Source organism: Salminus brasiliensis, chromosome 18 (genome assembly GCF_030463535.1).
Source record: "Salminus brasiliensis chromosome 18, fSalBra1.hap2, whole genome shotgun sequence".
Classification (NCBI taxonomy): domain Eukaryota; kingdom Metazoa; phylum Chordata; class Actinopteri; order Characiformes; family Bryconidae; genus Salminus; species Salminus brasiliensis.
The window spans coordinates 21,934,306-21,949,587 of NC_132895.1; the positions used below are offsets into that span (position 1 = coordinate 21,934,306).

General features: G+C 43.1%; 1 protein-coding gene across 3 annotated transcripts in view; it reads left to right on the forward strand.

Moving 5' to 3' along the window:
- amot (angiomotin) overlaps positions 1 to 15,025 on the forward strand; it is a 34,420-nt gene extending 19,395 nt beyond the window's left edge. For all 3 annotated transcript variants that reach the window (XM_072662567.1, XM_072662568.1, XM_072662566.1), the window contains 8 exons: positions 2,035 to 2,179; positions 4,487 to 4,579; positions 5,324 to 5,469; positions 7,069 to 7,218; positions 8,475 to 8,665; positions 8,863 to 9,245; positions 11,802 to 12,050; positions 12,181 to 15,025. In XM_072662567.1, coding sequence (XP_072518668.1) covers positions 2,035 to 2,179; positions 4,487 to 4,579; positions 5,324 to 5,469; positions 7,069 to 7,218; positions 8,475 to 8,665; positions 8,863 to 9,245; positions 11,802 to 12,050; positions 12,181 to 12,308 — 1,485 coding nt within the window. In that variant the 3' untranslated portion in view covers positions 12,309 to 15,025. The remainder of the gene's footprint in view (positions 1 to 2,034; positions 2,180 to 4,486; positions 4,580 to 5,323; positions 5,470 to 7,068; positions 7,219 to 8,474; positions 8,666 to 8,862; positions 9,246 to 11,801; positions 12,051 to 12,180) is intronic.
- The last annotated feature ends 257 nt before the right edge of the window (positions 15,026 to 15,282 follow it).

Below are 15,282 nucleotides of genomic sequence, written 5' to 3' on the forward strand. Positions count from 1 at the left end.
GGGAGTAAAAACTGGGGAGCAGAGCAAAGAAGTGTCAAATATGTTTTTAATATTTTGTGGTTTCCTGTGCCATGTTTTTTTTATTATTATTATGTTTTATTGCTTGTGTCTTAGCAACCAGTAGTCAGCAGAGGGATACAGCGGTGAAACAAATGTGCATTTCAATCAGATGTGGTCTTTTTTTTTTTTTTTACTTTTTTATAACTCTACTTTTTTATAAATGTACATTTACATTAAAGGCATTTAGCACTTATCCAGAGCGTCTTACAGAAGCGCTTCACTGTTTACAATACCATAGCTAGTTTCTAAAAGCTAGGATCCAAAAGATACCTCTAAGCTCTAAGTTTACTCCCTGAACTGCACAATCAGTTACACGGACATGTAGTAAATAGACTGTTTGCATTTTCAGAGTCATAAAAAGCCAAAAACCTGAAAACTAAAATGGAAAGCATGCTTTTTGTTCCACAAGTCTGCAAGACAGCATGCACAACAATTTTTTTTTATCTATTCAAATCAAAATACAATGTCTCCTCGTTTACCTACAAGCACAGACGTGGTATTAATTGGAGGTTTTAGAATCCACGTTTCCAACATAATTTCTCTGCTTATGTTTCTGAGCTACCAAATAATTAAGACATCATTAACATAGTCTTACATTTTGTCAGTGCTGATGGTAACTGCTGCATCAGATGGTTAACCCTTTCGGAAGGGAGTTCTGGCTGGCCGTGAACTCACCGAGTGCTTTTGGCACGAGCGCAGTGGGGAGTTCTGGAGTTTGAGCGTTACTCAGCAACTCTGCTGTACGTCATTGGAAGAACAGTGTGGGGAATCACCAGGCAGTAACTATGCAGATCAGATTATTCTTCTTGTATTATTATTATTGTTATTATTATTATTGTTATTATTATTATAATTATTATTTTATTATTATTATTAATAATAATAAAATAGCCATTTGTGGGACATTTTAATAAAGTGGTGACACTTCATGACTTTAACTGATGTATTAACTTGACTGATAAAATGTTAAAAAAAAAAACAACATTTTAAAGCTCTAAACACCACCAAGTTTGCCGTGCGCTTATCTTGCAGCATGAAGCTAAAATTCCACCTTAAAATAGCACCACGCTTGCATACTTGTGCGCATAGCTCCTGCACCATTTAAGGAGGAACGGAAAATTTCAGTTAGTAGTTGGTGATTAACTCCAGCCTCGTTGGTGCAGCGCTGTTTGTTTACGGTGACATAAATCACCACGTTCTGAATTCTGAATGGTACTGAGGTTATATGTGACAACATGGTTAATTAAACAGTCACAGCTGATAAATGAGAACATTTCTATACTGCTTTAGTGTATAACGAGGAAAATACGTCAAAGGAATGTATTTGTAGCATGGAGCTTAAACAAGCACATGGAGCCTAGACGAGCAAGCATGTGGCCGTTATGACTGGCTAATTGATGCATATTTCTACTGATTGCAGATGTGTGTGTGTGTGTGTTTTGGCAGTGTTTTAGGGACACACTGTGTCCTGGGTCAGGTTAGAACAAGGGGGTCTGGGGCCTAAGTGGTCCAGTGGAATAAGGTGCCGTCAATATAACCAAAAAATCACTAGTTCGAATTCTGGCCATGCTGCTAGCCAGGGCCCGAGAGAGCACAGTGGGTTTTGCTCTCTCTAGGGTGGAGATGGTGCTTTCTCCCCACATCCCTTCAGTGCAATGCTGGCCGGCACTGGCGTCTGCTGGCTGATGCATCAGAGCTGGGTACACAATGCGTTGGTTGCCCGGTGACGTTGCATCGGCAGCAGTTTGGAAAAAGAGGCGCTGGCTGACTTTGCATGTGTCAGAGAAGAACTACGTGGACTAAATCTGACTGTAGCGTCCCGTTCGAAGCTGAACGCTCTATGCCAAACATTCCAATCCCACCGGTGGGACCATACAGCAAATCCCACTGGCAGGACCGTGCTTGCTAAAGGGTTAAATGAATTAAGTTTGCAGGCTTTATTGTGTACAGTTACTAACATCCTCTTCTCTGTAGTTGGAGTCTGAGATCCAGCTGGTGTCTGAGGCCTACGAGAACCTGGCGAAATCGTCCTCTAAGAGGGAGGCCTTGGAGAAGACCATGAGGAACAAGCTGGAACTGGAGGTGCGCAGGCTGCACGACTTCAACAGGGACTTGAGAGGTGAGATACAGGAGGGATTTCGGTTTTAGAATTACAAAGGAACTTTACATAGCCTTGTGAAGTAAGTGTGTATTAGCCAGGCCTTCTTTTTTAAATAATCTGCAGCACACAGTGAATGTTATACATAGCAGTTCACTGTCCTGGTCCTGGATGCCATGAGTCAGACTCACTGTATGTGTATACATTGAGAAAATGGAAAAGTGTTATCGCGGTTGGTCAACATGATGGTATAGAAGACATCTCATCCAGCTGTAGATTTAGAGCCTGAGTTTGACAGGGCATGAGGGGGTTGTGGTCTCACAAGGCAGCTTGGAGAGCTACGCTGTGTGCCATAACTGTAAAACTTGCATATTATTATTTTCATAGTAGTTTCTGAATGATGCCTTTTAGGATTCATAGCCGAATAACCAAGCCGATAAGGGTTGTGAAATGCGTCTGGGGACTTCATAACCCTGAAGCTTGGTAAACCTCTATATGGGAAGTACCTAATGTAGTGGAATTTGGCCTGGACTACATTATTTTTCTCAAAGGTATATATATATATATATATATATATATATATATATATATATTTGTGTTTTTGTCAAAAGCAACCATTTCAACCTAGTCAAATATTTTCACTTCAGTTCCTTTTTTTCTTGGGGAAAAAAAAAGTTTTTTAAGCACTTAAGCCAAAGCAAAAGCTCCTCTGTTTGCGAGCTCAGGGCTTGTGAACAGGCTAAACCAGGCTGAGTGTGGCCACCTCTGCCATTCTGCCTCATAGTTGTTCTTTGGAGCAGCAGAGAACAGAGAAATCCCTGATTTATGGCAGTGAGCCCAGACTCCAGTCCACAGGGAGCCCCGAGAGTTTTACAGCAAAATCACAGAGCACCCCCCCCCCCCCCCCCCCCTCTCTCTCTCTCTCTCTCTCTCTCTCTTCATCCATTCTGCCTCTCCATGTTTCTCGTTCTTTCTGGCCAGCGCACAAGGAAAAAGAGCCCCCCACATCTTTCTTTTTTTTTTTCTTCTCCCCAAAACTCCAGTTTGAAATTTCCATTGCATATTATGGAACCTGGATGTTAAAGAGCAAGGCACTTGGTTCTGGAATACTCGTCATAGAGCCTAGTTGACTTAACACAGGGGAAATATTGTTTTAACGTTTGGCCTGCTTCCTTGATGAAAGTTTTGCTATTGCGAAACAACAAAAAAAAAAACAGCATCAGCAGCCCCCTCGGTATAATGGCTCTCTTGTTGAGGCCATCTTTTTTTTTTTTCCTCCTTCTATTTCACGTAACACTTACTGAATTATGACTTGGTCTCCTCTGTGGGAATCGGGCTCATGTAAAGTTATTGTTGTATTTATGTTTTTCCAATTTGCTGAGCAACCGGCCCCAGTGGCGTTTTATGTGTGAGAAGGGGTCTAGAGAAAGCTCTGGAATGTTTGTAAAGGAAAGGGAACGTTAAAGAGAGAGAGGTGCAGTCCTGGGATTCAATGGGATTCAAATATGTGGGTATAGTCTACCTGAATAAAGTACACTATGTCCAAAGATTTGTGGACACCCCTTTTACATGAATGCATTCAGCTATTTTAGGCTGCACCTAAGTTTGATACAGATGCTCAAATGTGCATACACACCGCATGTCTAGTCTCTTTTAAAGAAGTCTTTCCAATAGAATATTGGAATATCTAGAGCTGATAAACATGAACCTTTTGGTACCATGCCTAATGCCAGGCGTGGGCTAGAGGGGCTTAAAGCCCCCCAGCTTTGACCTGTGGAGCAGTGGAACTGTGCTCTCTTGAATGGTAGTGCTATTCAGTCTATTTAATACTATTGGGATGAGGTGAGGTAGTGATCATCCAACATCCTGACCTCACTAACGCTCTTGTTGCTGAGTGCAATCACATGCTCACAGCAATGCCTCAAAATCTAGTAGAAAGCTTTCCCTGGACAGTAGAGACAGTTACTCCAACAAAAGCAGGACCAGGGAGCTCTTTGTCTTTAATACCCTTTATTTCTAAAAGAAAAGATACTTTTGTCCATTTGGTGTGTATATAATACAATTCTGATTGATACAGTAATACTTGATTTCAGAATTTTTCATTGTGCCCACAGCTTTTCCCCATTGCTAAACAAGCTCTGCTTGAGATTCCACACACATTAGTTTCCACACAGAAGCTACAGAAGCCAATCAAGTTTTCTGGTTTCATACAGTTAGTATATATTGGCATTTGTAGTAATGTTATAATGCATGATTGTTTAGTGTTTTTGAAAGAGTTCACCATAAGGTGATTTTTCATGGCTAATATTGTCTCTCTTCCAATCGCAGAACGAATGGAGACCGCCAACAAGCAGCTAGCAGCCAAAGAGTGTGAGGGCACAGAGGACAACCGCAAAACCATCTCGCAGCTTCTGGCCCAGAGTGAGTCCACCTACTAGACATTTTTGAAAACCGTCTCGGAGGAGAAAAAACACTCAGTGACCACATTGCTGTACCGTTCCTGGACGCTGTTGTGTAGGACTGTCAATTTTCATTCTATTGGTTATCAGCTGATGTACTGGTCATTTAGACAACTAATCCAGTAAACCATTTTAGGTTAAACCATAACAATGGACCTAATGAATAGTAACAAACCATGCACATCTCTACAAAGATCCTGGATACTGGAAAATAGTCACTTTTATCATAATGTGAATCTGGCAGTTGTTCTTTATGTTGCATCAAAAGCTGATTATGCATGGTCCAATAAAAATGCTCCAAAATGACTTGAAATGAAATGTTTTTACATTGACTTCTATTGAAAGTTAAGAAGCTTTGTCCTTCTCCTGTGAAGCTGACATTTTACATTTACATTTACATTTATGGCATTTAGCAGACGCTCTTTTCCAGAGCGACTTACAAAGTGCTTTGCTATTTACCCAAGAAAAACCTTAGCTAGTTAGAATAGACTAATAATTCAACATTCAACATTTTGGAGATACAAGCTTTTTTCCTGAGTGAGAGAATATATATTATCATGCACACTGCTGGCTAGTGGTTGCTGGATCATCAGGATGGTACATTTTAACGGACGGTACTGTCAGCTTCTTAAAGTGCTTTCAAAAAAGGCTGGAAAAGCCTCCCAAACTGAGCTGATTGTCATGTCACCGTTGGGTCTCTTCACAGACAAAGAGACTCAGCGGGAAAAGGAGAAACTTGAGATGGAGCTGAACGCGTTGCGCTCCACCAACGAGGACCAGCGCAGGCACATCGAGATCCGCGACCAGGCGCTGAACAACGCTCAGGCTAAAGTGGTCAAACTAGAGGAGGAGGTGAGCTCACTGCTTTTCGACTGTGGCCCCCTCAGCATATTTCTACAGCGCGTGAGGGTACTAAGTGGTATGCTTTCAGTTAAATCTGGGACCAATTATTGCTGAGTGCCTCCAAGGTCTCTGTCAGAATGTGTGTGTGTGTGTGTGTGTGTGTGTGTGTGTGTGTGTGTGTGTGTGTGTGTGTGTGTGTGTGTGTGTGTGTGTGTGTGTGTGTATGTGTGTGTGTGTGTGTATGTGTGTGTGTGTATGGGCCCCCTTGTGGACACTTTTCACCCTCTAGCCAAAGGCTGTAATATCTGGTTCAGTTTAAAGCTGAGAAGGATCTCAGAGGAGCTCTGAGGAATTTAGGGTTTTGCTTCATTGCTGTGTGTGTGTGTGTGTGTGTGTGTGTGTGTGTGTGTGTGTGTGTGTGTGTGTGTGTGTGTGTGTGCGCCTAATACTTTGCTGAGTCATAAGAGCATGCAAAAGAGAAGTTTTTTTGTACCTTTTCCATGACTTGTACTGAGAGAGGCCTTCTAATATTTCAGTTTACTTCTTCACAGTTTTTGGATGATCAGAAACTGAACGTTTTACTCTTTGGATCCTGTGAGATGTTTCTAATGAATTGGACAGCTATTGAGAGTATAAGCAGCGCCGTTTTTCTGTTCACGCCATTTAATAAAGCAGATCGCTGGTGCTTTGATGCTCTGTTGAAAGCTTCATTAAATTGACATTTACACAAAGTCAGCGGTAACCCCTCCGCCCTGAAACTGACCACAACAGAACCTTGGCTCAACCCTCCCCGCCAACGATGACTTTGAAGTTTTTCCCGTCAACTTCTCCGAGCCACAGTTAAAATCTTCAAGCTCGAGTGAGCGGCTGGCCACGACCCTCTGCGAATCCAAACAAGCTCCGAAAATCCAGCCGAAAGCCAAACTGCCAAACAGCCACAGCTAGAGCAGATAACGAGAGAGAGAGAGAGAGAGAGAGAGAGAGAGAGAGCAAGAGAGGCGGACAGAGAGTCAGAAGGAAAGAGAAAACCTTCCACTAGAGCAGTGTTGACTCTCATGAGCTTGAGGTCTGTGAGTGTATTTGGAACAGTTGGGTTGCGTGGCTGGCCTCCACCGTTTGAGCCCCAGATGGCCTATTGGCCGCTGTGCTAAAGGCGTCCCAAAATGCACCGGCCTGTTCCACTTTCCTCCGGGCCCGGTCACAAACGGCCGCTTGTTCCCCAAACAAAGCCTCTTGAGTTGTCTGCCATGAAAGGACTTGAAGATGGCTGAATTCTTAACCCCCCCCCCTTTCCCTCCCCCCCCCCCACCCCACACACACCAAACCCACCCACCCACACACCAACCAGGCCAGGCCAGCCCTGTCTAAACAGGAGCTGCATACTTGTCCTCTTTCTCTCCTTTTTCTGTGTTGCTTTGCCCCCTGAGCTAAATCGGACCATTCATTTGGGCTACAATTATAGCTTCTGCTGGATTTGAAAGGAGCTTTTTTGAGGGGGAGGGGTCTGAAGGACACAAGGGGGTTATTGTAAGGTGGGGAAGGAGTTGAGGAAGGAGTGGTGGGTCTTACCTGTGTGCTCTCTTTGTGTGTGTGTGTGTGTGTGTGTAGCTGAAGAAGAAGCAGGTCTACGTAGAGAAGGTGGAGCGGATGCAACAGGCTCTGGCTCAGCTGCAGGCTGCATGTGAGAAGAGAGAGCAGTTAGAGCACCGGCTGCGCACACGACTGGAGAGAGAGTTGGAGTCACTCAGGATGCAACAGGTGAAAAATAAACACACACACACACACACACACACACAAAACCTGCATAACTCATAACTAAGAATCCGCACTCTGTCTTGAGCTAGCTTTAAGATGTGTGCCAAGAAATACACACACATACACGCCAGAGATCAAACACACACAATGACAGTGTGCACACATGCTCGAAATGGTGGGCAGCCATTGCTACGGCGCCCTGGGAGCAGAGATGGTGGAACATCTGAAGCTTTTCCAGTAGCACACACGGTCCCCTGCCTAAATATCTCACCAAACACAATATGTGCATAGACCTTAAACTGTGAACCTGTGTTGCAAGACACGAATATCTCAGAACTGGAGGCCCGCAAGGAGGCAGTTAAAGCACCACACAGCACAATTTAACATTGCCTTATTTCTTAGATCAAAACATCCTCACAAATTATATATATATACAGTGTATATACAGTATATGTTCAATGCTCTACAATCCTCTGGGGCTAAACAATCGTTCGTTTATTGATCATTATCTCTAGTGCGGTCATGGCTTCCATAACCTCTGGTGGAACAGAATGTGGGTATAACCCCACCCCTCCCCCTTCCCTGTGTTAAACCGTTCAGCAGGCATGGCAAAGGCTCAGCTGCAGTCAGCAGGAGCTGGAGATGTTTCATTTCCCCTGTTCCACTCCACTCTTCCTCTGAGTCCAATACAAACGTCCACCTGTGTTTTTTAACGTGACCCATAATCTGGGGTAAAGGTTGCAGCTCACCCTCTGTGTGTGTGTATGTGTGTGTCTAAGACAGAGAGATTGAAGAGGAAGAGCAAACAGCTGTGCTCTCCATTAGGGAGAAAAGCTGCAAGCCTGGAAACATGGCATTGCTTTTATTCAAGCAACTGAGATGGATGAGCTCTGTGTTAAATAGAAACATTTGATATGCAACATTCGTTCCAGACATTTGTTCCAACAAGCCAGTGCAGTGTGTGAAGCTGTACAGTATCTGATAAATGTACTGCAATGTGACACGGCCATTGTTTTTTCTTTAGGACTAGGAACATTTCTGAGGAACAGGTCCTTAAGATCCTTGAGCCCTACAAACCGGTTTTGGTGATTACGTAGTTTCAGACGAGCTTTTAGTCCAGTATGAATCTGCAATGTCTCCGAACCCGGAGAGGCCAAATGAACCTCATGCTAATGGCTGAGCTACTCCAGCTGCCATAGTGCTTTACTCGCACTTCTGAAGCATTCCTCTCTCTCTCTCTCTCTCTCTGGACTCCACAGAGGCAGGGGGGTCCGCAAAACCCAGTGGGCCCCGAGTACAGCACCACAGCTCTGATGGAGCACCTGCGGGAGAAGGAGGAGAGGATTCTGGCTCTGGAGGCTGACATGACCAAATGGGAGCAGAAGTACCTGGAGGAGAGCGTCATGAGACAGTTTGCTCTGGATGCGGCTGCCTCCGTCGCAACACAGAGGTAACACGACCACACAGCAGTTGAGTCCTGTATGTCATGAGGTGATGTGACACTGACCCAGTGGTTCGGCCATAATGATTTGGAGGTCTTGTTCCGATGCTTTAAGAAGAAATGTCTTATTGCCGAGATAAATTGTCTTAAATGCTGAGCTTAGGTACAATTCTTCACCTGCAGCTTTTACCCCTTTGCTCCGGCAGGGACACTTCAGCAGCCATCATCAGCCACTCGCCCAGCAGCAGCTACGACACCTCGGTAGAGGCACGCATCCAGAAGGAGGAGGAAGAGATCCTGATGGCCAACCGCCGCTGCCTGGACATGGAGAGCCGCATCAAGAACCTGCACGCGCAGATCATTGAGAAGGACGCCATGATCAAGGTTCTGCACCAGCGCTCGCGGAAGGAGCCTGGCAGCAAGGTCGATGGGCCGTCCACCATGCGCCCTTCCAAATCCCTCATGTCTATTGCCATGGGCACAGGTGGCTCCAGTGGCTCTGGCCTGCTCTCGCATTCCCTTGGCCTGAGTGGCAGCAGCCCAATCACAGAGGAGCGCAGAGAAGATCGCAGCTGGAAGGGCAGTCTGGGTAAGTGCGTCCTCTGAAGTTGTTGAGGAACGTGATTTGAGGAACATTTCTAGTGAAATTTAGACAGATGGGGAAAGAGAGACGCTGCTTCTTCAACATTTTAGGAGACCTTGACATTTTCATAGTAGCTAACATTGGTTGTTAAGGTTAAGAAAAAGGACCTGCAGAGTACATACAGCAGCGACAGCAGCTGTGGTCAGAAGTCTACATACAATCAGCATGGACTTGAATGTCATGGAAATATTGGGCTTTCAATCATTTCTTTGCACATTTGGTGGAATGAGTGTATAATACACATCTGTAATAGAAAGAGATGGGAACTATGCTTATAGGCACTTATTTATTCATTCATTGGTGCTGAAATGTCCAATTAAAGTGTTGTCAAGGCCTCTCGACTTGGTAGTAATCATGACCTGACTACAGCTGGTAGCCTCACTGTGCCAGTACAAAAAAGGGCAGGACGTATTGGATAGACCAACACACAGTCCAAGGAGCTCAGTGCAGATCAGAGAAGGACTGTGGATTTAGATCTCTTGGAGCCATTTTTAAACAACTGCAGATTTCAAAATCATTACTTTGGGAGGTGTAACCTCAAACCATCAGCTAAACGGTTTACGCTTAGACAGTTGTTCCAACTGGACAATGAACCCAAAGGTGGTTGTGGAATTGAAAAAGCAGGCCAGCAATAAGCTTTTGGAAAGGCCATACCAAAGTCCTGACCTCAGCCTTTTTTTAAATATTTGGACTGTACAAAACCAACAGCTTTTATTGAACTTGAGAGGAGAATGACTACACTAGAGGGCGCTCCTGAGAACAGCACCAAGCTTTAAAAAAAAAAAAAAAAAAAAAAAGTCCAGTTCTAGACTTTGTAGAAGTGTCTTTTTTTTGTAATGATGTCAGTGAATGCAAATCACTTTATGGCACCTGCTATGAGCAGACAGGAGAGTATTACTGATTTGATCAATCCTCATTTCTTTATTATACACATATTTACCTTTAAAAGGTAGTCTCATTAAACATAAACAACATTCACTGGCCAGGGCGTTAACTGCCGACCATAGTTAGCACCAGACAAAGCTGTGTTGGTAACTGGTCTTAACCCCAGCACTCAGTAGCAGTAATGCTAGCGCCTTTACTGTGTGTGCAGAATTATTAGGCAAGTTGTATTTGAGAGGATTCTTTTTATTAATGAACAACAACTATGTTCTCAATCAACCCAAAAGACTCAGATCAAAGCTTAATATTTTTGGAAGTTGGAGTGGGTTTTTTTAGATTTGGCTATCTTAGGAGGATATCTGTTTGTGCAGGTAACCATTACTGTGCAGAATTATTAGGCAACTTAATAAAAAAAACAAATATATACCCATCTCACTTGTTTATTTTCACCAGGTAAACTAATAACACAAAATGTAGAAATAAACATTTGACATTCAAAAACAAAATAAAAACAAATCAGTGACCAATACAGCCACCTTTCATTACGATGACACTCAAAAACCTTCCATCCATAGATTCTGTCAGTTGCTTGATCTGTTTACGATCAACTTTGCGTGCAGCAGACACCCCAGCCTCCCAGACACTGTTCAGAGAGGTGTACCGTTTTCCCTCCCTGTAGATCTCACATTTTATGAGGGACCACAGGTTCTCTATGGGGTTCAGATCAGGTGAACAAGGGGGCCATGTCATCATTTTTTTTATCATTCATTCTTTTAGACCCTTACTGGCCAGCCACGCTGTGGAGTATTTGGATGCATGTGATGGAGCATTGTCCTGCATGAAAATCATGTTTTTCTTGAACGATACAGACTTCTTTCTGTACCACTGCTTGTAGAAGGTGTCTTCCAGAAACTGGCAGTAGGTCTGGGAGTTGAGCTTCACTCCATCCTCAACCCGAAAAGGTCCCACAAGTTCATCTTTGATGATACCAGCCCATACCAGTACCCCACCTCCACCTTGCTGGCGTCTGAGTCGGAGTGGAGCTCTCTTCCCTTTACTGATCCAGCCTCTGGCCTATCCATCTGGCCCATCAAGAGTCACTTGCATTTCATCAGTCCATAAAACCTTAGAAAAATCAGTCTTAAGATATTTCTTGGCCCAGTCCTGACATTTTATCTTATGTTTCTTGTTCAAAGGTGGTCATTTTTCAGCCTTCCTTACCTTGGCCATGTCCCGGAGTATCGCACACCTTGTGCTTTTTGATACTCCAGTAACGTTGCAGCTCTGAAATATGGCAAAACTTCTTCCTACTAAAAATGTAATTTAATAAACATTGAGTACTTTTAACCAAATTTTTGAAAAGCTAGGTGTCCCTGTATGTATGTATGTGTGTGTGTGTGTGTGTGTGTGTGTGTGTGTGTATGTATATATATATATATATATATATATATATATATATATATATATATATATATATATATATATATATATATATAATGCCATAAAGTATTGGATGTCAGAACCTCTAAAACAGTACTGTAGATGATAAAGTAGTGTTCAGTGACGACCCTTAATGTTGTTCTTTAAACAAACTGTTAAAAGCACCGCTGCTGGTTTCAGGTGTGTTACTCGGGCCGGAGTTCCGGGGCGACTCGTTGAGGACCGAGTCCATCTCCTCCTCTCCATCTCCCGTGCTGCCCTCCACTCCCATGCCGGCCGCCGCCCACTCTAAGACAGGCAGCAGGGACAGCTGCACTCAGACGGATAAGAGCCAGGAGACCAGCAAACCCAGCACGCCCGCACTGCAGAGCATAGCAAACAACCGCATCACTAGTCCGAGTCCTGTGTACATCCCTGACCGCATCGCAGGTAACGCATGGTTTACATCTTTAACGTAGCATCACGCAGACTCCCCAGCGGGCGCACAGTTGGACACATCAAATATTTTAGTCAATATTCAAGAGCTGAGTGAGTTTAAAGGTGGCTTTTGTCCCTGCAGATGTTCCAGTGTTCCACAGCAGCACTCTAGAGAGAAGAGCCCCTGTACAGTCTCCTCCTCAGCAACCCCTGCCTCAGCCCCTGCCACAGCAGGACGTGGACATTGAGATGGTGGAAATACTCATCTGAACTGTGTAAAGCACACGCATTATATATATTTTACACACACACACACACACACACACACACACACACACGCACACACAAATACGTACAACAGGTGAAGGATTTCTTCTATCAAGTCTTTATTGGGGGACACTAATGGTGTGTTGAAATGCACTACAGTTGTAGTGCTATTTTACACCTTGTACAGATGAAAGCCTCAGTATACAGTGCCAGCTATGATTAACTAACGTTTTGTACAGTATTCTCTGGTGATGATTTCTTCCTCCAGAGTTTAGGACCAAATGTATTGGCAACCGATTTTTGCATTTATTGCACTACTTTTTTTTGCCTCTTCCTTTTTTTTCTGTTTTTCATTTTACCTTCTGATGTTAATTTACTAGATTATTTGTTTGTGTAGTGCACATATACCAATGTTACAATCTTGGCACTTGAGTATAAGATGGTATGGTAACTAGTGGAACTTGTTGCATGTAAATACTGTATCTATATACTGTAAGACATGTAAGATAGAACTGAATGTTTAGGGGCTTGTGAACTAAAAATGGCACTCTGGAGAGTGGAGGAAGGGGACGTCGAAGAGAACTGACCTGTCTATGCTTTGCCCACAGATGCGTTCTATCTTTTTTTTGTTTGTTTGTTTTTTAATATGGTTTGCCAAACACTGACCGAAAACGGATTTGGCTTCATTATGAACTGTAGCTCACGAATCGAGTTCTTGCCAAAAATGCTCAAATTCTGCACATCTTACCTACACTCCTACAATGGCATATGACATTTCAATTCAATTCAATTATCGAACACATTTCTGTTTAGTCAATAGAGTAGGGTCAGCATGTACAGGCTGTGTTACTTCAGTATAAAATGTTATTGTTCATAGAGGAAAATGTAAGCATTTCAGATATCAAAATTATGAAAATGTACTTTCTCATTTTTCTCCATTTTTAGGTAAATAAGTTAACACTATTTATTTAATGTTAAATTTGTCAGTAAGTCAAAAATCTCCAAGTGGGGGTGATCCTTCCCCAGTTTAGTCATTTTCAATTTTCACTCAGTAGCTAGGACCCCTCCAGTCACCTGATGCCACCAGTATTCGGAGCGTAAAGGCCAAGTCACATAAAGCTAGCCACCGCTTCCTCTTCTTTCCGAACTGCCGCTAATGCAACATGATTGGAAAGCTGAACACACTTGGAGAAGAACACTTCCAATTATGGTACTTCAGCTGACCGAAACCCCTACTGGCTAGCATTTTTTTTTACCCAACCAGAGAGAGATTGGCCAATCACACTTGATCAGCCATAACATTTAAAACCTCTGGCGTGAACATTGAATGTTTTGTTACAGTGACACCTGTCAAGGGGTGGGATATACATATTAGCGCGCAAGTGAACGTTCAGTTCTTGAAGCTGATGTGCTAAAAGCAGAGTGTAAAGATCTGGGCAACTTTGACAAGAGCTAAATTGGGACGGCTAGAAGGCAGGGTCAAAGCATCTCCAAAATGGCAGGTCTTGTGAGGTGCTCTCGGTACATGGTGGTCAGCACCTACCAAAAGCATGCCAACGAAGGACAACTGGTGAACTGGCGACAGGGTCATGCCTTATTGATGAGGAGCTGCTGCAGCACAAACTGCTGAAATAAAATTGTTAGTGATGTCTTAGGGGACTAGGGGGACCTACACGTTGTTAGGCAGGTATTTTTAATGTTATGGCTGATTGGTAAAACCTGCGATCTCTCAATGTTTGTTTATTGTTTCTACTTGATTTTTATTCTTATTTTATAAATGCTTCTCTGGAGCCAGTCTGTGTTGCTAACAGGCAGGGTCTTCTACAGTGCTACCATTACTTCCACAAACAGGAACCATATTTGACATGATATGAAATATTAACAATGCACTGCATTATTAATAAAACTGCATTACAGACTTGTGCATTACAGTTCCTCCTGTAAAAGGCTATTTGCTATTAAGTGCTGTAAAGCTTGAACTCTTGTGGGCAGTGCATAGACAGGTCTACTGGATCAACAGGATCATGCTCTGTGGTCCAGGATCTTGCATTGCTGTGTTTGCAAAAAGTCAAATGACCCAACTGGTTTTGGGTTGGCTTGTGTAAGTGTGTGTGATGTGAGAGAATTCATGGGTTTGGGGTTTACAAAGCACTACCAATTGTCCTTCATTCCATTTGAGCTGCCTCTCATGAAAAGCACCACAGGTCTTAATGTGTCATGCTTTGCTAAGTTCTGTCCATTTCAGTCTCTTTTTTTTTTTGGTCATTTTTACTATGACTGCATTATCTGGTTGTAGCCAGAGCTGTGTTATGTATGAGAGATCGAGGTGTATTTCACAGTGTTTTCACTTTCTCCGTTGTCCAAGAAACACATCATAGACGTTTAGCTTCTGACCAAAGGTTACAGGAAAAATTCATACATGCCTTAAAGCAGATATGATCATTAGTTAGTCAGTGATCACTGTTTAATATCTCAGGGCAAAAAGTGTCATCCCAACTTTTTGCCACTGAGCAAGAACCGACGTCCATTCACTGCATGTCACTGTCTGCCAAATGGAACTAATGCTGTGAGACTGGATCAGTATTGTTTGGTTTGAATATAGAAAGCTGCTGTTGGCTCAGTATGGGGGGTTGAAATTGTATTCATGAAGCTGTCCATCCTAAAAAGTTTTGGGTATTTTTTTAAGCCATCATTTCAAAAAACAAGACCAAAGAAATGTGTGTTTGTTGTTGTTTTGAAGATTTTGGTCGGCCTATTTAAGAGTCCAACACAATTACAGTAAGTAAGTACTTGCAAATACAGCTGTGCCTTAATGCAGCTCTCCACAGGCACTGAAAACACTTTCAAACATTTCAGCAACATTTTGAAATACCTCGCTCTCTTATTGTGCATAGTAACTCGACACACATTAAGAGTAGGTTTTGAAAGGCCTTAAGTAGCTTAAGTAGTGCCTTAGGAGCAGTTTTCCCTGCCACCT